Here is a 25252-nt window from a genome sequence, read left to right as displayed (position 1 = left end):
GCTCTCGCCATCTTGAAGATGGGAAGCCCAACCCAATCAGGACTAGGCTACTGCCACCCTCCCACAGGAGAGAGGCAGGATAGGGGTGTACCCACCCCAGGACAGGGACCCATTGGTCCCTGCCCTTCACCTACCTGTAACACCCCTAAATCTAGTATTTAGGGGCACCCTGAACCTTCCTTCCCCAGATTCCAGATTCCGAAATACAAAGAAGAGCAAGAAGAAAGAAGACCTGCCCTGCAGCTGCTAAGGAGAGGAAGACACCAACTGCTTTGGCCCCAGCCCTACCGGCCTGTCGACCCTCGAACCTGCTCCTGCCCCATCTCTTGTGGCCAGCAACCTCACAAACCCCGGAGGACATGGCTACCTTTTGGCTCTAAGCCCCTGGGACTCTCATGAGTAGAGGCTCTACTCAAAACCTACTTCTAATCCCTGGCATCAGCCCCGATCCGCGATTCCAGCACACTCTGCACCAGCCAAGCCTGGCCGGTACCAGAGTGGACAAAGACCACGAGGACGACCCCACGGAGACTGTGAACCCGAGTCTGGCACCCAAGGCCCTCCCTCGACACTCCTGAAGAAGCCTGCAGCCTCAGAACAAGGTGCCCCCTACCGCGATCAACAGAGGGTAAGATTTCCCGACACCAAAAGGAACCCCTGCACGCGGCGCCCCGCGGCCCCCTGTGCCCAATCCCGGGGTACCTACCTATCCTCAAACTACCCAACTTACCTCTCGAAGTGGTGGTGGCACCTGAAGAATCCTCGTCCCCGAGCTTGCAGTCTTTTTCTAAACCGAAGATTTCCCATTGAAACCAATTGAGCGCCTGAAGGCTCAAAAGCACCCTGCACCCAGCCGCCCGAGTGGCCCTGGCAGTGCAACCTCTACACCTACATACTTCCCCACTTGCCCTGAGTAAGTGACCAGGAGCCCAGCTCCCACAGCCGCGTGGCTTGATAGTCAGCAGCCACCAACCAAGGACTCATAGGATAACATTGGGCCTAACTCTCTCTGCATCTGCACCCGATCACCCTAGAGTCGCTGAGGGTGAACCAACTGTACCTACCTGACCCTGGGGGACCCCTGAGTCTATGCCCAGAACCTCAACTCTGCCAGTCGAGTACTCACCTTTAAACCGATAACTTCATTTTCTTCATAGGGTAACATTGACTGGCTTTTTCCTGAAATTTCTTCTAAGTGTTGATTTTTCAAATCTTAAAATATTCACCAAAAATCAGCCGAATAACGAAAACGAAAATACTCACCTTCTCATAGTTGAGCTCCCAGTGCTGTATCTTGGTGCCCAGCACTGACTCTGAAAAATACTTACAACTGTACCAGTAACCCAATTTTCTTCCATAGGAAACCATTGACTGTTTTTCTTTGAAATTTCTTCTAAGTGTCAATTTCTGCAATCTTTAAATATTCTTTTTAAAAATCGTATAATATCTGAAAACGTAATTACTTACCTGTTTTGGATAAAGGTCCCAGTACTGAGTCTAGGCACCCAGTACTGGATTACAAAAGTAACGAGAACATACTGTACCTGCAACTTGAATTTTCTTCCGTAGGGAATCATTGACTGTTTTCTCTGAAATATTTTCTGTCAACTTTTAAAATAGCTAAATATTGTTTAAAAATCATCACAGTAATTAAGTCGACTTTTATCACTTGATTCTAAGTACTGACCCAGGCCTGAATCTAGGATCTAGTCCTGGAATTCTAAAAGTAATCCTAAAAGTAATCTGTTACAAATAACTTGAAACTTCCATTGAGCTCAATGCATTATTGTGTTTAAAATAGTGTTGCCTATTGCAACCACTTGTAACTATTTACAAAAGTCAATTGCATATTTCAAAAGTATTTATATAAAGCATCTCATGCTGAGAAAGTATATTTTAATGCCAATTGTTGGTTCTGAAATAAATAAAGCATATATTTTTTATATCTAAACCATTGGCCTAGAGTTCAGTTATTGAGTGTGTGAGACCATTTGCTGAATGAGTGTGTACAACAAATGCTTTACACTGTCCTCTGATACTGCCTTACTGCTCGACCAAGCTACCACTTTAGAGAGTAAGGTTATATCTAACTTTAGCCTCTGCCAAACCCTTGGGGACTGTGGACTCTGTACACCCTGTACCTATTAGGGAACAGTATATACAGAGCCACTTTCTCACAGTTGGCGCTTGGACAGGAGTGTTATAGAGGCAACAGTTTTATTGTTGTTTGTCTTCAAGAAAACTATGGACTAGAGCCTCCTGGATCTGGTGAAGGACGGTGACAAAGTAAATTGACACAGTGAGCGGATACGTGGTCTTTAATTGCGGGGATCTTACCTACCCAAGTACAGAATTTAAAACTCTCTTGAAATGGGAAGCAAGGGCACTGGGAATACCCTCCTGGAAGAAGAGCATCTTCAGATAAAGAGCTCGCAGTAGATGGACCTCAGAATCGTCCTCCTTCACTATAAACAATTTAATTTTTACGACTAACTGATTTCCCCTTAAAAGGAGACCGCTTATATTGGTGGGGTGTGGCCCTTCCCATCTTAAGTGACGGGATGTGATCCCCAGCACTCCTGCGTTTGTGCAATCTGTGGCACACTGAAATGTAAAGGGTTGAAAATGGACTTCTAGAATGTGGTAAGGTAAGTAGAATAAGTGTGATATACATGAATTGTATGTCACCTGGATTGAGAAATGGGAATTAAATAGTTAATTTATCGTATTAAGTGGCGTCATAAGAACTGTATTAGCATGTTGCATTTTGTGACAAAGGATCAATTACTATTAAATTTTGGCTGTTACCACTTGAAAATGTTGCTTTGTGTATAATACGAATACTTTTTGTAACCAAGTAAATCTAATTGAACTTGGAAAAAAGTCATCCCAGTTGAGTGGTCATTTAAGAAATGAGCTACCACCAGAAAGGAATCTCTGTTTGGAGAACTGGGTAGAAAAAAGGTATTATAAGAATATAACCCGGAATAGGAATACCATTGAGCGAAAGTGAGAGATGGTTAGGGAGACCATTGAGCGATGGTCATGTAAGGCTAGGAAGACCATTGAGCGATGGTCATGTAAGGCTAGGGAGACCATTGAGCGATGGTCATGTAAGGCTAGGGAGACCATTGAGCGATGGTCATGTAAGGCTAGGGAGACCATTGAGCGATGGTCATGTAAGGCTAGGGAGACCATTGAGCGATGGTCATGTAAGGCTAGGGAGACCATTGAGCGATGGTCATGTAAGGCTAGGGAGACCATTGAGCGATGGTCATGTAAGGCTAGGGAGACCATTGAGCGATGGTCATGTAAGGCTAGGGAGACCATTGAGCGATGGTCATATAAGGCTAGGGAGACCATTGAGCGATAGTGAGAGATGGTTAGGGAGACCATTGAGCAATGGTCATGCAAGGCTAGGGAGGCCATTGAACGATGTTAATAAAAGGCTAGGGAGACCATTGAGCAATGGTAATAAAAGGCTTAGGAGACCATTGAGCAATAGTAATAAAAGGCTTAGGAGACCATTGAGCGATGGTAATAAAAGGCTTAGGAGACCATTGAGCAATAGTAATAAAAGGCTTAGGAGACCATTGAGCGATGGTAATAAAAGGCTTAGGAGACCATTGAGCGATGATAATAAAAGGCTTAGGAGACCATTGAGCAATGGTAATAAAAGGCTAGGGAGACCATTGAGCGATGGTAATAAAAGGCTAGGGAGACCATTGAGCGATGGTAATAAAAGGCTAGGTAGACCATTGAGCGGTAGTAATAAAAGGGTAAGGAGACCCTTTAGCGATGGTCATAAAAGGATATGGCGACCACAGATCAGCTTTTGTAGGTATATGAGAACTTCATAGTGTCGGTGCCGATGCTGGTAGTTAACCACAATAAGACTGTTGATGAAGAAATTGGTGTCATTTTTTCAGTACCCATTCATATGGTGCAGAGCTGGCAAGTTGCAAATGGAGATGTAGTTGACCTCATACCTTGAACATTGCAAGAAATAAAAGGAGATGCAATTGAAATTGAAAAGCTAATCCATGCTTTTAAGAATTTGATTTGTGCAAGACAAACATGGATAATCTATACAAATTTAATTAAGCTTTCTTACTGGCAGACAAGACGACTAGGGAGTTAACTGTGTCTTGTAGCTTTATTTCAGAAGACGCACCATGTAAGCAAATAGAGATTCAGTCTGCAGCTCTAGGAATAGAGCGAATAGGCATATTATAAGTGAGGCTCCGTGTTTTTCGTTTTGATGGATTTTTACAGATAAATACAGACAGAAAACAATGTGTTTTCTGTCTGCATGTATTTTTAAAAGTGGATAAATACAGAAAATTGTGCTTCTTTTAAGTGGCTCTCCATGCTGTCTTTCATGAATTGTAGACCAACAGCTGAGCAGATGGACAGCCTGGGAAATAACAAAACAGGATGACATTTCGTTAAATAATGGCATATGTCGGCATGCATTTGTGGTATAATGCTAATATTTAGTGGATGTATTGTTTCGTAATATTTGGCAGCTTAAATAGCTAAATCACGACAGACATCAAAGTGTGAGTGTGTGTCTATCAGTTAAATAAATATGGAAATTTACAGTTTTACAAATTCATTTATACACAAAAAACAAAATAAATATGGAAAAATACAAATAAAATGTCCCAAAAATAAATATGGATAAATACAAAAGGGAATGTTGAAAAAATAAATACCATAAAACCACCAGCCCTATTTATGAGTTAATGCTCTGCTGGGCCAGTTCTGATTGTAATGTGAGTGAGGCTGTGAGGCCACTAGTGGGAAATTCACGGACAGGAAGTGATACATTTGTATGCTCCCTCTGCTCTTCGAGGAGTGCACCACGAACACCCAGATTCATATCCATCTGGAGAACAGCCCAGAGAAGCTTCCCAGCAATGGATTACCTTCATCAAATCCATCATGGGATGGATAAAGTGTTGGCTGTTTGATCAGAGCAAATACTGAAGTCCGACGGTCCATTATGGCTTGGCAGAGCGGGGCCTGTAAATCGACGCTCCTAGAATATCAGTAAATTCAAACAGCACTTTAACATACATAGTTGTGAGCATGTTGACTCCTTGTTTTGATCTAGAACTTCAAAAGTGAAAGAAAAACTAGAAGGAGCAGGCATTGGTGAGCCATGGTTTACATTTGCGCTTGTCTCTGATTTCTCACCACCCCTGCCCGTGGCTGTCGGTGCCCAGTGAATGGCCCCACCGTTGGACCGCCATAATGCTGACAGCTTCGGATGTTTCTGTCTCTGGTCGGTACATCACTGAGAGCATCTGCCTGGATTCACTTAACCCCTTCGGTGCTCATGACGGAATGGTTCCGTCATGACCCACGGTTGAGCTGTGCTCATGACGGAACCATTCCGTCATGACCACGCCCGCGCAAGATTCCGCCAGCACAGCGGCGGAATCTGCGCAGCATCGAAGGGGTTAAGACAAAGGCGATTTTTGCTAGTTAAACCTACATGACAACAACGTCAGCTTGGGCCTTAAGCTGATTGTGACCTGTGCTGTATGCACATCAGAAAGCAGATTGTGACATTTCTCATGCACATTTCTCGAATACACGTATGTTTTTCGAACAATCTCGGGGACCTGGCAGTATTGATTTTAACATCCTGTAGCAGAATAAATAAACTCTGGCCCCACACAATATTTCCTCTAGGTAATTAAAGGCCTCACTGCCTGTACCATTGTGGCACGCCCTAGCTAGATTCTGGTGTGGTGTCCATACACGCTGCTGTGAGCACAGAATGCGAATGGCAGATGCCACATTAGAGTTTGTCAGGAACCCCCAACAACAGTGAATAAACATGGAATGATATCTGTTGACTTTCTACAAAGAAAAGTAAATGCATGTAATTTGGTAATTGTTACAAAGTTTGAACCCTGATAGGCAAGTTTAACTGTTGAAAAATTCAGCGGGAATCTATTTCCTGTCTGATTTGGGTAAAATAGACTATTTTAACAAAGAGTGCCGCTCCACAGAGCTCCCTCCACAACACACCAGCCGTGGCCCCTTTCCAAAGTGGTGCTGGATAAGTATGTTTGTGCTGCTAGGTCTTCATGGTGCATTGCTGCTAGGTCTTCATGGTGCATTGCTGCTAGGTCTTCATGGTGCATTGCTGCTAGGTCTTCATGGTGCATTGCTGCTAGGTCTTCATGGTGCATTGCTGCTAGGTCTTCATGGTGCATTGCTGCTAGGTCTTCATGGTGCATTGCTGCTAGGTCTTCATGGTGCATTGCTGCTTGGTCTTCACGGTGCATTGCTGCTTGGTCTTCACGGTGCATTGCTGCTTGGTCTTCACAGTGCATTGCTGCTAGGTCTCAATGGTGCATTGCTGCTAGATCTCAATGGTGCATTGCTGCTAGATCTCAATGGTGCATTGCTGCTAGGTCTTCATGGTGCATTGCTGCTAGGTCTTCATGGTGCATCACCGTGCCTCTGACGTCCCTCTTTCTTTAGAATGTATTTTCCCCATCGAGTTCTATTGAAGCAGAGGCAATTTTCAACAGGAGACAGCTAAAATAAGCCTTTAAAACTGATTGATTAAAACATCAGGAGTCGCCCAGCTGAATCGGGTCTTTTGGAATGTATGATAGTCCCTGACGGCTGCTTCTGTTTCAGTACCTATGGCTGGTAGCATGATGTTGTGATAGAAATGCTCCTCTAACTTGATCTGTAATGTGGATGGTACTTTTCCAAAGCAGTGGCGGAAGGAGTCGACCTAAATAAAGCAGAGGTTGATTGGGGCTGACCTATAGCTCCTCTCAGTGTATATTAATACCATGAGCTCACCAAACAGCCGTCGTCGTCTGTGGCTAGACCTAAAAAGCAGTGCTTATCATGCTCTACCTAATCTCTGCGATGTGCAAAACAATAAAGTGCAAAACATGCTACCTCCTATGTGTGTAGAGCCCGCAAGGATGAGCCCCCCAAAGATGAAATACCAGCTGTAGAGTCAGGCTGGGACTCCGCAGCTGGAATTAGACAAATATTGCTCCTTGAGTTAGCAATTAGGGGTGTTTTGAACGGCTCTCTGCATTGTGTGCCCCTGCAACCTTTAACAACTCGCTGACCTGCCAGCTTGACACATTGCAATTCGGCTACACCACGTTTTAAATGGCCAGTCAGGTGTTCACCCCACATACCGATGACAAGATGTTTTGAACTTGATTCAGAGGAACATTTAAATGGGCAACTGAGCCTTCTTGTAGTCGGGATAGAACGCAGACTTGATTTTGCGTCTGTACAGTGATGTTGTTAACTCTTTAACACTGAAATGTTTTTCGTTTACATCTCAAGCCTGATCTTTCCTCAAGTGTGGGCTGAAGATTCGTGTTAGTATCATGCTAAGCCAAACTGGGAGAGAAGGACACGCCCCAGACACGGGTGCAGCGTATCACTTCTGATTCTTTAGGAGGAAATGTTTTATTTTGTATTTCACATCATGTCTACATAAATATACACACAGTTATTCACTAGCTTTATTGGTGAACGTATAATGGTTAAGATGCTAGCTCCTTTATGCTTACCCCCTTTATGGTCATTTTCTCTAACCCCTCTTTCTGCCCCATGCATAATAAGACATTGTGTTCCTTTAAAACATTCTCTAACACATTATTTTCCTTGTACTTTCTTTGTAGTCTCTTTACGCAATAACACAATCATCATATTTTGTAATTGCAGGACATGCAGATATTACACCTGTCATTGCGTTAAACATTAAAATAGAGGAAGACTTGTGTTCCGCGGATCTCCTTGACTCAGAACAGAGAAAGAACATCGACAGTACCACGGGTGAGGAAAGCAGTGCATATCAGCTCTGCCCATTACACAGATCTGTGTGCTTCAGGGACTGTTCGACTCTCGCCAAGGGCGAACACAACTCAATGCCTTCGATGGCACGAGCGAGTATTCCAGACTCGCGAGACAAAAATGTATTGAAACACTGTGCCTGTCTTGGCTGCAACACTGTCCCTCCCTCCCTCCGTCTGATGTAAGCAAGCAGTAAATATGTTCATATTGGAATATAGGGTTATATTTTTCTGGGTATTTACGTTTTAGACCAGCATCCCCCCAGCAGTGCTAACATGCGTGTTACCCCTTACATTATTGACAAGTGTAAGCACACTGCGGCCTAGGTCTTTTTTTTATACTATTTTTTGCATAGAGAAAGCAGTGCAGCTTCCACTACGGTTTTACATGTTGGACCAGTAGCATTGTGCAGCTTGGATCATATACAAACTAATGTACAGTTACACCATGTATAGCATTAACTATAGGAGAGCTTCAAGCCTGTCCTTAATCTATACAAGTTTGGGCAAAGCTGTTTTCCGTCTACCAGTGCTCTGTTTCATTCTTGAATCTTTCTGCTCCATTCTCTCTAACTCACAATTCCTTGTTGCTGATCAACACCTCACATCAAGCACCATTACTTAATTCTTCTGATCATAGCTACCCTGTTTTGTTTTCTTTGTGAGCACCTCTCTACAGTTTTATAGGACACTTAACAGACATACATCTCTTTGGTTTTATTAAAAGGAAATTAGACTCTTCTGAAGACACAAATGTTTTTACTTCCAAAAAGAAGCAATGGTTTGTGTAATGTCTAGAAACTTACTCCGCACGATTCACGAAGCTGTTGCTTTGAGTAGTTGTGTCTTGCCCCAAATTTAAGTAATAATATAATAATATAGCCAGTTGTAAAGTTTATGACTACTTCTGATGAAGTGTCCAAGCGCTTGGAAGCTTGTTTCATATACACGTGACTTACTCTTGTATTTCTAGTAGTAAGATATATTCACTCCTGGCAAAAAGCCTTTTTGAATCGTTAAAATGTTTCTGTTCTCCCAGTAAGGTTGTCTTATTCCTCGGAATGAGCAAGTAGGTACATTTCTCAGTATGAAAAGTAATGTGAATTCACATCTGAGACTGAAGGAAATTCCAGCAACATATAGAAAATGTGTTGTAAATCAGGCCGCCTGTGTTGTAACACAATGTCAGATCTGATTTGATGTTCTGTTGATAATAATAAATATTTTATGGATAATTATAATGCTGCTATATTTTGTACAACAGGAGCTCCATTTCAGAGCATTAAGGTAGATGGAAGTTTGGGAGATTATCAAGGAGAAAGAGAAGAAAGCGGCATGTGTCTCGACTCAGGTGAGCTCCAAATGGGGAAAAGAAGGGCTACTAGGAGAGAAAGAGTGTTTAATGCAGGTAGAATAGGAGAGTGATAAAAAGAAAATGAGTGAAGGGGGAGATTCAAAAAGAGTAAAAAGATTAATCATTGAAACATACCCTTTAAAATTCTGTTAACCGTATTAAGAGTTGCGATCAGATTCGTGTGTAAATAAAGAACTCAGTAAATATCAATATCGGCGAGTGCAGCATTTACAGGTGCGGTTTTACACACTTCAGAGTGGGCATAAGGCTGTAATACGCCTTTTTTTCTGAGCTGCAACACTAGGAATGTGTGCTATTTTCCCCAAAAGACAAAATTTGCGTGTTGAGAAAAAACTAAGCGTGCACTAATATTGGCTCATCTTTTAATTCTAGTTCTGGCACAGATTTTGTTTTGCACCTGAATCAGGTTTCCCTTGGGAGGACAAGTGAGGGTCATTGTACATTAACACACGTTTCACTGCCATAAGAGGCTAAAAAGAAGGTTGGCGCAGTACTTGCAAGAGGCACATCCTAGAATACCAATCACAAGGTGTTCTGGATGATTTTTAGGTCTCGTAGCGAACAAAGCGCATGCGCTGCTTCGCCTTGGCGAGACTCTATTGTCATCGCTTTCGTTCGCGAAGGGAGACAAACCATGTGTGAGCCCGGACAGGCGATTTGTACGCGCATGGCATCTCCCACCGCGCGCTTGATTTATTACGGCTCGAACGCTCGCTCCCTCTCTGCGCGCACGCTGTTTGCCTGCTCGCGGTTGCTTTCGTGATCTAGAAAAGTTAAAATCTCCTACATTTTGCATAAATATGTTTAACGTGTGAGCTACTGAGGTTCAAATGTGCAGAAATATTTAACATGCTTTATTTTCCAGAGGCAAGGACAAAATACTCAGCGAATGTCCACGGACTAGTGAGGAATGGGAGGCTGCACAAGAAAGTTTTGAGGGCAGTTATGTAGGTCCAGGGAACCGGTGCACATGTGCTCTGCTGTACCACGTCATGCGAGTTACCTTTACGGGATATAATGCAGGAGTCAGAACATTTAAGTTTACACACTTAGGAGATCACTGACGTTAACCACAATTCGATGTACTTGATGAACCACCTTAATTTGTTTACAATGTAAAAAACAACCACAGTGAGCCCTAAAAAAGGGAAGAATAATCGTATGTTCTCAGATCAGAAGTAACAGCAGATACTGCAGTGAAACAGCAGGAGATTCCACTGATGGGCAAGAGAAAACATGTGGCTTCCTGCCATCTTTTTTTACAAATAACATGGTTTTCTCTTGCACTAGGTTGCTACTTGGATCAGATACACTGTACAAGGGGTCCCTCCAATTCTTCGGAAAAGACGAGATGTATGTGCTACCTTCTTCTCTTGAAGCTGTACCATGCCAGCTCCACTGGGGGCCATGATTACGGCTCGGCTGTCATCTGTTCCTTTCACCGAGGGCAGTCTCAACAGTATTCACAAATGCTGCCAGCCCAGGCACTGGAATTTTTTGCCACTCACAGTAGACAAGTGCAATTTATCTGCAAATACCCCTTTTGATTCTGAGGACTACAATGGGCAGTGCACGACCTGAGGCACTGCTAGGGATGTATACCATATCTATGGAATTTCCTCTGTATCTTGCTTTATGGACTTATCTTCTGTCTTTGATAAAGTTAATCGTAGCAAATTATGGACGGCCATGCTGGTGATGGCGGTAGATGTCACTTTATGTGCACTTCTACATCGAGATACAAGGGCCTAAGTACGGTTACTGTTGTACACCGATGAGGCTGTGCTTATAGTAGGGACGCCAAGTGCCCTGAGGTGCCCGTTACAAGCTTTCACAGAGCGTATGCTTGATTAACACCTGCTCACTAATTACACTAAATTGCAGACCATGGCTTGTGGCCCAAGCGCTATTCGCTGCACATTTTACGGGTTAATGAGAACTGTATGGAAAGTGTTCTTAAGTTACTACATCTTGGTTTAGTATTTAATTCTAATGTTTCTTGGGCGGAGAATGTGCGTTTTGGAAACACTAAATTTAAGCAAGCTATGTGTTCACTTTAGAACTTTTTTAAATCAGTTGGGGGTAAGCCTATTGCTTCTCTACATGACATCTATTCTAAGCAACGTGTACTTGTTGCAAGTTACGGGCGCGGAATTTCAGGCTATAGGGATTACATTATGTTGCAAGTTGAAAAAAATCGATTTTGCAGACGTCTTCTCTCTCTTCCACATTCAATACCCCATCATATCTGTCAAGAAGACATGGCTGTGCCGTCCCTGGACTCCATTAAGGTGGGAGCCCTTTTGTTGTGGCTCTCAAGTTGGAATAAGGCCTCTTTCCCTCACAGCAGTACTAACAATTGTATACGCTGCACACGGGGCCTGGATATCCCGTGACTTTCTTAAGTTAAACGAATTCTGGTTCAGCTGGATACATCCATTTTGTTTGACAAACCCTTATGTGCCTGCAAGGCTGATAAGATCATTGTGAAACATCTGTTTCTGGATAAATGCTGGGCTGAAGGGGAACGATTAGAATTGAGCAAACTACGTGTCCGAATTACTCTGCTTTGAAAATACGCTCCGGCCTTGAGCCTTATTTAACATATGTGATTAACAACTGGGGAAGAGTTTTATTGTTGAAAGAACTGGCACTCTATGTTGTGCTTTCCGCTGGGTCATTATGGGCGCTTAGCAGATAAGAAACGTCCCTATGATAAGGTCTCCACCCAATCTCTGCTGCACTTTATGAAATTTTGAACATTATATAAACCTTTTAGGATACAATATTTATTCGCTCTTTTCAACTCTCACAGTTAAAAACAATGTAGGGTTGCCCTCCGGTTTCACAACTGTTGCCAAGTACTGATGTTTGCTTCAGAGTGAGCAGCTTCTTCTGGCAGCCGTTTTATCTGAAAAGTCTTGATGGTTGTTCTGGATTCTCATGTATAATTTTATACTTTTAAGCTCATCTTTTATGATTGTCTTTGACATTCGAATAAAGAGATTTTGACCTGCGGCACTCAATCCCAGGCATGGAGGTGTAGAACATTTGCTCCCAACTATGCCAACCCAGCATGGCAAGATACTTGCGGGCACCACCCAAACCATGAGCTTGCAGAAGCAGGAAGAACAAGCATTTGCAATGCAATAGGTCTCGCATTTACGCAAGTTTAAGCTATTGGCATTGTAAATGACAATGCCTTTTATTTATGTTTTAAAAATGAAAACAAAAATAAAAGGCATTGTCATTTATAATGCTAATAGCTCAAACTCGCATAAATGCGAGACCTATTGCATTGCAAATGCTGGTTTCCCAAGAGTGTGCTACTGAAGGGTGTCACTTGGTGGGGAAATGAGAGACCTTGAACCCTTGAACTTTTAACAGCAGATCCTGAACACGTGATGTGATCTGTCTCCTATCTCCTCTCTCTGACTCCAGTCAGTACACATGACAGTGTTGTTAAATTATTCTCTGTATGTTAACCTGTATACAAACACAATGCAGAGTATATATCACAGGTCAACACGCAGTAGCACCAATGTAGGAAATATGAGCTATGCATTTCCTTATATTTTGAGTCAGATAATTAACAGCTATCACACAGCCGCTAATTTGCTTGTACTTGTGAAACACAACTCTAACTGCAGAGCAAGGGACACGCTAGCTGACAAAACTAGTAAAATAGTTGAGCTTAGACCTGAAAGCATTTTGCAACAAGGATGCATTTCTAGCTGGACAGGGGCCCTCTTCTGACCTCAATTCCACCCGTGGGCTTCCTTCAGCTCTGTGCCCCTTCCTCATCCAACTTCAGAAATACAATGTTTTACTTCACACCCAGGGTATCTCATCCAAATATACCAGCATTGGTTGCTAGGCTAACCTCTCCCACCATGAGGAGCCATTTTGTATAATCTATATTTGGATTTCAATTTGAAATTGATAGTGGTAAACTGAACGTTTGATAAAAGTCTGTCCCTGATACACGTGGATATCTGGGATAATGTAATTGCAGAATATGCTATTACCCCTCCTTTTTCTTTGTTCCATGCATTTATTAGTTTCCATCTTGTCTTTTCAAGTCTACTTCTGGTCAGGTACTCTACTTAGCATCACGACGCTCGCGCTGCTGTTAGCGTCCGATTTTTAATCATTCCTGTTTTGTATTTGTTTTCTGTTGTGTTATTATTTTCCCCTGTTTTTAAACAGGCGCTCAGGGTGCTAGTGGGCTGCTAATCTCCCCCCTCCTCTCACCGCATGTAATTTGGTTTTATCACCGCCGCTTTGGTGGGTCCGGTTCACGGGGATTCTTGGGGTGGACGCCATTTTGGCTTGGGCTGTGGATCTTTGTGGCGGGCGCCATTTTGAGCGCTACAGTGCTCCGGTTTGCCTCGCGGGATGCCTATTTAAGGCGGATTTCTCTTCTGGCCCGCCAGACAAGGTACTCTACTTAGTATCACGACGCTCGCGCTGCTGTTAGCGTCCGATTTTTAATCATTCCTGTTTTGTATTTGTTTTCTGTTGTGTTATTATTTTCCCCTGTTTTTAAACAGGCGCTCAGGGTGCTAGTGGGCTGCTAATCTCCCCCCTCCTCTCACCGCATGTAATTTGGTTTTATCACCGCCGCTTTGGTGGGTCCGGTTCACGGGGATTCCCGGGGTGGACGCCATTTTGGCTTGGGCTGTGGATCTTTGTGGCGGGCGCCATTTTGAGCGCGACAGCGCTCCGGTTTGCCTCGCGGGACGCCTATTTAAAGCTGCTTCCTCCCGCGCAGCGGTACCGCGCAGTGGGACGCCGTCGCTTAGCCGGAGTCGTGCCTGAGTCCTGCCCGTCTGCGCTCGTCCGCGCTAGGGACGTCCAGGGCGCGCGGGGCTTAGCAGGTGAGTGCGTTCGTATTGCTAGTCAATGGTGACAAGATGATCACATATTCGAACGAAACACTACGGTCTATTGGTCTGACCATTACTAAATGTACCCAGGCCATCCACCCCTTACGCGGCCCGTTTTGCTGTGCCTGCAAAGGTTTCGCTCTGCCTTCTCCGACTACTATTCGGCAGACGGCTGATGCTGCTATATGCCCTAGTACCAGGGTTGGCTCGCCGAACGCTCTCCGGATATTTAGCCTTAATGCTAGGTCACTGGTATCGCATCATCAAAACGTTTTTGATCTTCTGTATGATGAGTCTCCAGATATTCTCGTTATTACTGAAACTTGGCTGCAGGAGGACGATGCAGCAATAATCAATCTTGCCTTTCCATCGGAATACTCTACCTTTACCCTCAATCGCCCTACTAGAGGGGGGGGTATCGCACTCGCAGTGAAATCTAACTATTCCTGCATTTGGAATGCCGTGCACATTGCTGGGTGCGAGAGTGCATCCTTTAAGATTGGGATTAATCCCCAGTATTCGATCTCGGGGATGGTGGTCTACCACCCCCCAGGTAATGATGTCGCATTTAGGGAGGCTTTCCCTGACGCCGTCAGTGCTCTGGCAATGGGGTGCGCCAATTTCTCCATATTGGGAGATCTGAATCTCCATTTTGATAACCAGAAGACCCCGGCTGTAGGTAATTTTCTTGCGGACCTTGAGGCCCTTCAACTGTCCCAAAGAGTCTCCCAACCAACGCACTCTGGAGGGCATATATTGGATCCTTTTTTTACAAATCTCACGGAAGCTTCAATACGCTCCGTGTCGCCCCTCGGATGGACAGATCATTTTCTAGTGGATATTCAGGTTCCTCTACCTGATACTATTCCAACTCCTTTAGCTCGATCTATCCCTAGAAGACATTGGGGCAAGCTTAGGTTAGAGGATCTTCATCTCGCTCTAACTGCTGATCCGCTCGAACTCTCGAGTGATGTTGAATTGGGCTATGATCAGTTCTGTAATTGGATTACCAGGGCGCTGGACTTTTTGATTCCCATTCGGACTAGTAAGATCAGTCCAAAAAAGTCTAACCCCTGGTATGACAGTGCTCTACGTGCACTGAAAGGGAACTGCAGGCGTGCCGAGAGAGAATGGCGGAGATCCTACGATACGGCGAAGAAAGCGCTGTACTTGGCCTCTATTAAAATCTACCACCGTGCCATCTGTAGGGCTCGCGCGACCTTCTACTCTCTGGAATTTCGGAATAGCCCTAACCCATCTAAGACTATTTTTAAAGCTCTTAAGGATCTGCTGTCTAAGCGCTCCATTCCTACAGTCACGGCCTCTACTTCGCACTGTGAAGCCCTAGCTTCTTTTTTTCTGGAAAAAGTGCAGAACATCTACCGTGCCTTTCCAAGTTCTGGGCTCGCTCAGAAGACCGCGGTGACTGCCCCTGCCTGTTCCATGCTGGCATCTTTTTCGCAACTCTCATCCGAGGATTTTGATATTTTGGCTCAGAAGGTCAAATCTGGTTCGCCTCTCGATCCGGTATGTCCTGCCCTGTTTAGGAACCAGTGTTTTGTGGGGTCTTCTACGGTTTGTTCCTTGATTAATACTTCATTGGCTACGGGCACGGTTCCATCCAAATGGAAGTGTGCTGTGGTTTCTCCTATTCTGAAGAAGCCAAACTTGGACGCTTCGGGACCGGAGAACTACCGGCCCATTTCCTTGCTCCCATGGCCGGCCAAACTGATGGAAGCCCATGTCAATCAGGCGCTTACTGACCATCTTACTCAAGCTAACATTCTGGACGAGACCCAGCATGGGTTCCGAGCTGGGCATAGCACGGAGACTGCCCTTCTCGCCATGGTAAAACACCTCCGGTCGGTGCTAGATCAGGGACAGACGGCGGCGCTAGTTTTATTAGATCTGAGCGCCGCCTTCGACACGGTCTCGCACCGTATCCTTCTACACCGCCTGGAAGAGATCGGCGTTACGGGGCTTGCCCTTCAGTGGTTCCGCTCCTTTCTCGTGGACCGGTCTTTCTGCGTTGCCATACCCCCCCATCAGTCCAAATTCCATCCTCTGGACTTGGGAGTACCGCAAGGTTCCTCACTGAGTCCCACTTTATTCAATCTCTATGTGAGACCGCTGGCTGATGTCGTCAAGCAATGGGGCATGTACATGGTCTCTTATGCCGACGACACTCAGCTGGCGGTTACCATCAGTGGGGATACCGATGTGGATGCTCCCAAGTTCCAGAACGGGCTAAGGGCGGTGGCTAGTTGGATGACGGCCAACTGTCTCCAGCTGAACGCAAAGAAGACCGAGGTCATGATCGTCGGGAAGGGTAGGGACCTCTGGGGTGACAGATGGTGGCCGCCGGAACTTGGTGTGGCTCCAACCCCAGTTATGGAGTTGAGAAACTTGGGAGTTTGGCTGGATTCTACTCTCAGCTTTGTGGGGCACACCAAGAAAACCGCGGCGTGTTGCTTTGGTGTCCTTCGGGGCTTAAGACCTGTCCTTAAGTTTTTTGATCCCTCTACCAGGCAGATGGTAGTGCAGGCAACAGTTTTATCTCGCCTGGACTATGCCAGCTCGCTCCTGTTAGGGAGCAATCAGGCAGAAATTGTGCGGCTGCAACGCGTTCAAAATGCCGCTGCCAGAGCAATTGTCGGCTTGCCTAGGTCTTGCTCGGCCTTTAGCACTCTTCGAGCACTGCATTGGCTGCCGATTAGGTCGCGAATTCATTTTAAAGTTTTATGTCTGGTTTTTAAAATTTTGAAAGGATCTGCTCCCCAGATTCTCTCCAATCTTATTTCCGGTTATGTACCAACCCGTGCATTAAGATCTTCGGAGCAGGCGCTTGCAGTAGTCCCGAGGTTCAGGCTTTGCCGAGCTGGTGGGCGCTCTTTCCGGGCGAAGGCTGCAGCGTTATGGAATTCGCTCCCGCTTCAGCTCCGCACAATTAACAATCTTTTGTTATTCCGGAAATCCTTAAAAACCTTCTTGTTTTAAATCTGTGGCTTTCCTGTGGTCTTGTGTTGGTTGTGTTGTACCTTGTCGCGCGCCAGGACGCCCCTTAGCTGGGGCAGCTGTGCGCGTAATAAATGCTATTAACATAACATAACATAACATAGCCTAACCCCTTGTTACACTTATAGTGAATGTTATGTGGCTTTGGGGACATAGTTTTATTTATTTTCTCTATTACTTTTAATAATTACTTGCTCTCACAGTTGTTGAAGTTAATTTATTTAGTGATGTTATGCACTGTGTATGTTGAACGCAATTTGGATAATGCCGACCTCCCACTTACTGCTGACTGCATCATGAGATTGATTTATTGGCGTGCATTCAAAAACAATTAAAAATTAAAATTCAAAAGAAAATAATGTATGCAAATGAAAACGTAACCAGAGATCCAGTATTTACAGTGTTTTCATTCTAAACATTTCCTCTAGCCAGTCTGTTTGTCAATCCGTCTTGCCTCTTGAGTCTGAGCAAATCATACCTCATGAATTGCTCCGAAGAAAGCAGATGATCTTCAATACCCAGAATGTTATGCGAGAAACGAGTAGAAAAGAGGCCACACTTGCCAAGCTGTACCAGGGACTCACACTTAAGAACAGAGAAGGTTACAAAGAAGAGAGAACGTTACAGATCTGTTCCTATGCAGCCACACATCCATATACCTCTCTGAGTTTGTTGGAGCCAATCACTCAAAGGATGTGCCAAGCTGCAAGCATCACTCCTTTCCAGCCATCATGCCCCATGTTGTCAGTGCTTGGCTTTCTTAGCATCCACTGCACCAACCCCTTCTATCCCTTGTATCCAAGCAGACAGTGTAAATGGGCTTTCCAGCCCTGCTGTGGAGCCTGAGATGTGTGGTTGTGCATCTGCGAAACTAGCCAGCAGACTCCTGATTGAGCGGGCTACTTCCAGTGCTTCTGTCAACAGCCATAGCTGAATGTAGCAGTTCCAAGATGGTCACGGGTGGTTGCCTCACTGCCCCTTTTATATGTAGCTGATTCCTGTTATTTAATTTGTAAACTGTTATAAAACCCTTGTGTAACCAGAGAGGTTTCTTATGCACACGTGCCCAGACTCTGCTGACATTCAGGGTGGCTACACCACGCTGTGAACTAAGGAAGGAGTTGGAGCAGGTACTGAATCACAGCTTTACACCACTTCTGTTTGGACTTGTGCATCCTTTGCATGTTGTAGATGGTAGATTGAACGGTGTGTGCAGATGATAGCCCACCGATGCCGTAGACCTCTAAGGGTATCTCGGCTCTGCTGAATTTGTCAAAGTTCAGGACACACTCCTGGTAGACCTTCAAGCACATGCTTTCCATCCGGGGCCAGTGGTGGAAAGAGCTGTGCTTGGTTGAAGGTTAACACTACCCTTCCCTCAACCCTAAAATATCCTCACTGCTCCTTAAAACTACTCTTCTCTGGACCATTGAGGCTCCTTCCTGCCCCTGAACGCTACCCTCTTCTAAACCCTACAAACTCCTTGCAATCCCTTAACGGTCACTTGGTCTCTGAGGGGAAAAGCACAGGGAACCTAAGGGTGAAATACTGGAAGGAATTGGGAATCCATTTACTGGTTTCCCCGTTATTCCTTATTTCTAAGGCAACTCTCAGATTCCCATTTATTACCCCCATTATGTGTGCTACTACCTCCCTCCTTGCAGTCATTACACCTCCAGTATCGGGACATCTGGGGAGGAGTTACCCCGTAATATTAGGGACGTCATTATAAGACCCATTGCAGCAGGGAGCAACACTGAAAAGCTTACACTTTAAAGAGTTGGAATAAGGTTTTTGTGGCGTCATCGGATGCACTTTCACGACTATAACCTGTTGCTTAGGTACAGCGGAGCAGTGCTGGTTTGTACACAACCAGTTATCCTGCCACGACCACAGTTAGAGGTAAACGTGCAAGCATTGCTTCTGTCTCTTTTTCCGCATCTATAGGTGTAAAATCAGCAACAGGTTTTTTGCCTGTGCGCAGGTACTAATAGGCACGGAATGCAGTACTTGTCTCTTAATGCAAAAATAATTTTAAAGGTATTGAAAACCACTTTCCACAATTTTCAACTGATAGTTTACATATTCCCATTACTCCAAATCACCCCCAAAGTAGCATGTGCATGAAGGGCAAAGCCCCCCAAACCTTAGTGCATAACTGTTCTAAATTATTCATAATAATGACCTATCTAGGCAAGATAAACTTCCCTTTTTAGGTCTGGTTTGGCAGCACAGCTGTCTGGACGGCATATTTTTTAGCAATTCCTGAAAACATACATAGAGTGGGATTTTGCCTTACTCCACCCACAGGAGTATTACCTTTTTACCTCATACTATGGGATGGTTATGTATCATTTCGCCTTTAAGGAAGTGTTTCAAGGGATTATTCTAAACCGAAAAAATACACACAAGCATGCTGTTTGTCACATTCAGTTATTTTTTTCCAATATGCATTCAACTTCTACACAGAAAGCAATATTCTTGCTACATTTTCCCTAGCATTGGCAAAGCCACTAAGGCAGGCTTTAATGTAATAAACCACATTTGTGCATGCTATCAGAAGTCGTGAATGCCTGGGTTTAAATTATTTGGATTTGCCAGTGTTTGTTTTATTCTGTTGATTGCAGCTATCTCAGGAGCCCCCTTTTTCTTACTGACATCCATCCTTGTAGGGGATAGCACTTGGTTTGACAAAGTGTTGGTGTTGAACATTTGTACACCAATTATATAAAAGAAAAACTGCACAGGTATAAAAAGTAGTCCTTGTTGTGTTTATACAAGATGTTTCACCGTCAGTTCATTCATAATTTATTAAGACTTTTATTGCCACTTGTTACTAATTTAAACGTTGTCCCTTCTGTCACCACTCACAACATAGAATGGTCTTTACTGAGGCCATATATGAGCTTTTGTCTGACGACATGAATGCTCAATAGATTACAAGCTCACTGCGAAGGACTTTGTTCATCTGAAAGTCATGAGTCTGAACCCAGCCGTCCATCCTTCCAGCATCCGTCCATTGCTGCCGTTCATCCTTCCGGCATCCGTCCATTGCTGCCGTTCATCCTTCCAGCATCCGTCCATTGCAGCCTTGCATCCTTCCAGCATGCGTCCATTGCAGCCTTCCATCCTTCCAGCATCCGTCCATTGCAGCCATTCATCCTTCCGGCATCCGTCCATTGCAGCCATTCATCCTTCCGGCATCCGTCCATTGCTGCCGTTCATCCTTCCAGCATCCGTCCATTGCAGCCATTCATCCTTCCAGCATCCGTCCATTGCAGCCTTCCATCCTTCCAGCATCCGTCCATTGCAGCCAGCCATCCTTCCAGCATCCGTCCATTGCAGCCAGCCATCCTTCCAGCATCCGTCCATTGCAGCCCTTCATCCTTCCGGCATCCGTCCATTGCAGCCATTCATCCTTCCAGCATCCGTCCATTGCAGCCATTCATCCTTCCGGCATCCGTCCATTGCAGCCAGCCATCCTTCCAGCATCCGTCCATTGCAGCCTTCCATCCTTCCAGCATCCGTCCATTGCAGCCGTTCATCCTTCCAGCATCCTTCCACTGCTGTCGTTCATCCTTCCAGCATCCGTCCATTGCAGCCGTTCATCCTTCCAGCATCTGTCCATTGCTGCCTTCCATCCTTCCAGCATCCGTCCATTGCAGCCTGCCATCCTTCCAGCATCCGTCCATTGCAGCCTTCCATCCTTCCAGCATCCGTCCATTGCAGCCATTCATCCTTCCGGCATCCGTCCATTGCAGCCATTCATCCTTCCGGCATCCGTCCATTGCTGCCGTTCATCCTTCCAGCATCCGTCCATTGCAGCCATTCATCCTTCCTGCATCCGTCCATTGCAGCCTTCCATCCTTCCAGCATCCGTCCATTGCAGCCAGCCATCCTTCCAGCATCCGTCCATTGCAGCCAGCCATCCTTCCAGCATCCGTCCATTGCAGCCATTCATCCTTCCGGCATCCGTCCATTGCAGCCATTCATCCTTCCAGCATCTGTCCATTGCAGCCATTCATCCTTCCGGCATCCGTCCATTGCAGCCAGCCATCCTTCCAGCATCCGTCCATTGCAGCCTTCCATCCTTCCAGCATCCGTCCATTGCAGCCGTTCATCCTTCCAGCATCCTTCCACTGCTGTCGTTCATCCTTCCAGCATCCGTCCATTGCAGCCGTTCATCCTTCCAGCATCCGTCCATTGCTGCCTTCCATCCTTCCAGCATCCGTCCATTGCAGCCTGCCATCCTTCCAGCATCCGTCCATTGCAGCCATTCATCCTTCCAGCATCCGTCCATTGCAGCCATTCATCCTTCCAGCATCCATCAATTGCAGCCATTCATCCTTCCGGCATCCGTCCATTGCAGCCTTCCATCCTTCCAGCATCCGTCCATTGCAGCCAGCCATCCTTCCAGCATCCGTCCATTGCAGCCAGCCATCCTTCCAGCATCCGTCCATTGCAGCCATTCATCCTTCCGGCATCCGTCCATTGCAGCCATTCATCCTTCCAGCATCCGTCCATTGCAGCCATTCATCCTTCCGGCATCCGTCCATTGCAGCCAGCCATCCTTCCAGCATCCATCCATTGCAGCCTTCCATCCTTCCAGCATCCGTCCATTGCAGCCGTTCATCCTTCCAGCATCCTTCCACTGCTGTCGGTCATCCTTCCAGCATCCGTCCATTGCAGCCGTTCATCCTTCCAGCATCCGTCCATTGCTGCCTTCCATCCTTCCAGCATCCGTCCATTGCAGCCTGCCATCCTTCCAGCATCCGTCCATTGCAGCCTGCCATCCTTCCAGCATCCGTCCATTGCAGCCGTTCATCCTTCCAGCATCCGTCCATTGCAGCCTTCCATCCTTCCAGCATCCGTCCATTGCAGCCAGCCATCCTTCCAGCATCCATCCATTGCAGCCTTCCATCCTTCCAGCATCCGTCCATTGCAGCCGTTCATCCTTCCAGCATCCGTCCACTGCTGCCGTTCATCCTTCCAGCATCCGTCCATTGCAGCCATTCATCCTTCCAGCATCCGTCCACTGCTGCCGTTCATCCTTCCAGCATCCGTCCATTGCAGCCTTGCATCCTTCCAGCATCCGTCCTTTGCAGCCATTCATCCTTCCGGCATCCGTCCATTGCAGCCATTCATCCTTCCGGCATCCGTCCATTGCAGCCATTCATCCTTCCAGCATCCGTCCTTTGCAGCCTTCCATCCTTCCAGCATCCGTCCATTGCAGCCATTCATCCTTCCGGCATCCGTCCATTGCAGCCATTCATCCTTCCGGCATCCGTCCATTGCAGCCATTCATCCTTCCAGCATCCGTCCATTGCAGCCTTCCATCCTTACAACATCCGTCCATTGCAGCCATTCATCCTTCCAGCATCCGTCCATTGCAGCCTTCCATCCTTACAACATCCGTCCATTGCAGCCATTCATCCTTTCAGCATCCGTCCATTGCAGCCATCCATCCTTCCAGCATCCGTCCATTGGAGCCTTTCATCCTTCCAGTATCCGTCCATTGCAGCCTTCCATCCTTACAACATCCGTCCATTGCAGCCATTCATCCTTCCAGCATCCATCCATTGCAGCCATTCATCCTTCCGGCATCCGTCCATTGCAGCCTTCCATCCTTCCGGCATCCGTCCATTGCAGCCTTCCATCCTTCCAGCATCCGTCCATTGCAGCCAGCCATCCTTCCAGCATCCGTCCATTGCAGCCAGCCATCCTTCCAGCATCCGTCCATTGCAGCCAGCCATCCTTCCAGCATCCATCCATTGCAGCCTTCCATCCTTCCAGCATCCGTCCATTGCAGCCGTTCATCCTTCCAGCATCCGTCCACTGCTGCCGTTCATCCTTCCAGCATCCGTCCATTGCAGCCATTCATCCTTCCAGCATCCGTCCACTGCTGCCGTTCATCCTTCCAGCATCCGTCCATTGCAGCCTTGCATCCTTCCAGCATCCGTCCTTTGCAGCCATTCATCCTTCCGGCATCCGTCCATTGCAGCCATTCATCCTTCCGGCATCCGTCCATTGCAGCCATTCATCCTTCCAGCATCCGTCCTTTGCAGCCTTCCATCCTTCCAGCATCCGTCCATTGCAGCCATTCATCCTTCCGGCATCCGTCCATTGCAGCCATTCATCCTTCCGGCATCCGTCCATTGCAGCCATTCATCCTTCCAGCATCCGTCCATTGCAGCCTTCCATCCTTACAACATCCGTCCATTGCAGCCATTCATCCTTCCAGCATCCGTCCATTGCAGCCTTCCATCCTTACAACATCCGTCCATTGCAGCCATTCATCCTTTCAGCATCCGTCCATTGCAGCCATCCATCCTTCCAGCATCCGTCCATTGGAGCCTTTCATCCTTCCAGTATCCGTCCATTGCAGCCTTCCATCCTTACAACATCCGTCCATTGCAGCCATTCATCCTTCCAGCATCCATCCATTGCAGCCATTCATCCTTCCGGCATCCGTCCATTGCAGCCTTCCATCCTTCCGGCATCCGTCCATTGCAGCCTTCCATCCTTCCAGCATCCGTCCATTGCAGCCAGCCATCCTTCCAGCATCCGTCCATTGCAGCCAGCCATCCTTCCAGCATCCGTCCATTGCAGCCATTCATCCTTCCGGCATCCGTCCATTGCAGCCATTCATCCTTCCAGCATCCGTCCATTGCAGCCATTCATCATTCCGGCATCCGTCCATTGCAGCCTTCCATCCTTCCAGCATCCGTCCATTGCAGCCAGCCATCCTTCCAGCATCCATCCATTGCAGCCTTCCATCCTTCCAGCATCCGTCCATTGCAGCCGTTCATCCTTCCAGCATCCTTCCACTGCTGTCGTTCATCCTTCCAGCATCCGTCCATTGCAGCCGTTCATCCTTCTAGCATCCGTCCATTGCTGCCTTCCATCCTTCCAGCATCCGTCCATTGCAGCCTGCCATCCTTCCAGCATCCGTCCATTGCAGCCTGCCATCCTTCCAGCATCCGTCCATTGCAGCCGTTCATCCTTCCAGCATCCGTCCATTGCTGCCTTCCATCCTTCCAGCATCCGTCCGTTGCAGCCAGCCATCCTTCCAGCATCCATCCATTGCAGCCTTCCATCCTTCCAGCATCCGTCCATTGCAGCCGTTCATCCTTCCAGCATCCGTCCATTGCAGCCATTCATCCTTCCGGCATCCGTCCATTGCTGCCTTCCATCCTTCCAGCATCCGTCCATTGCAGCCTTGCATCCTTCCAGCATCCGTCCTTTGCAGCCTTCCATCCTTCCAGCATGCGTCCATTGCAGCCATTCATCCTTCCGGCATCCGTCCATTGCAGCCATTCATCCTTCCGGCATCCGTCCATTGCAGCCATTCATCCTTCCAGCATCCGTCCATTGCATCCTTCCATCCTTAGAACATCCGTCCATTGCAGCCATTCATCCTTCCAGCATCCGTCCATTGCAGCCTGCCATCCTTTCAGCATCCGTCCATTGCAGCCTTCCATCCTTCCAGCATCCGTCCATTGGAGCCTTTCATCCTTCCAGTATCCGTCCATTGCAGCCTTCCATCCTTACAACATCCGTCCATTGCAGCCATTCATCCTTCCAGCATCCGTCCATTGCAGCCATTCATCCTTCCGGCATCCGTCCATTGCAGCCTTCCATCCTTCCAGCATCCGTCCATTGCAGCCAGCCATCCTTCCAGCATCCGTCCATTGCAGCCAGCCATCCTTCCAGCATCCGTCCTTTGCAGCCTTCCATCCTTACAACATCCGTCCATTGCAGCCATTCATCCTTCCAGCATCCGTCCATTGCAGCCTGCCATCCTTTCAGCATCCGTCCATTGCAGCCATCCATCCTTCCAGCATCCGTCCATTGGAGCCTTTCATCCTTCCAGCATCCGTCCATTGCAGCCGTTCATCCTTCCAGCATCCGTCCACTGCTGCCGTTCATCCTTCCAGCATCCGTCCATTGCAGCCGTTCATCCTTCCAGCATCCGTCCATTGCTGCCTTCCATCCTTCGAGCATCCGTCCATTGCAGCCTGCCATCCTTCCAGCATCCGTCCATTGCAGCCTGCCATCCTTCCAGCATCCGTCCATTGCAGCCGTTCATCCTTCCAGCATCCGTCCATTGCTGCCTT

General features: G+C 46.7%; 1 protein-coding gene across 1 annotated transcript in view; it reads left to right on the top strand.

The window, feature by feature from the left end:
- Positions 1 to 25252, top strand: part of LOC146813535 (uncharacterized) — a 72119-nt gene that overhangs the window by 32090 nt on the left and 14777 nt on the right. The window contains exons 6-7 of the mRNA XM_085620306.1: positions 7729 to 7839; positions 9121 to 9207. Coding sequence (XP_085476432.1) covers positions 7729 to 7839; positions 9121 to 9207 — 198 coding nt within the window. The remainder of the gene's footprint in view (positions 1 to 7728; positions 7840 to 9120; positions 9208 to 25252) is intronic.

This window comes from Triturus cristatus, chromosome 7 (assembly GCF_964204655.1).
Source record: "Triturus cristatus chromosome 7, aTriCri1.1, whole genome shotgun sequence".
Taxonomy (NCBI): domain Eukaryota; kingdom Metazoa; phylum Chordata; class Amphibia; order Caudata; family Salamandridae; genus Triturus; species Triturus cristatus.
Note: the sequence above shows the minus strand (reverse complement) of the source record. Positions and strands in the feature narration are given on the sequence as shown.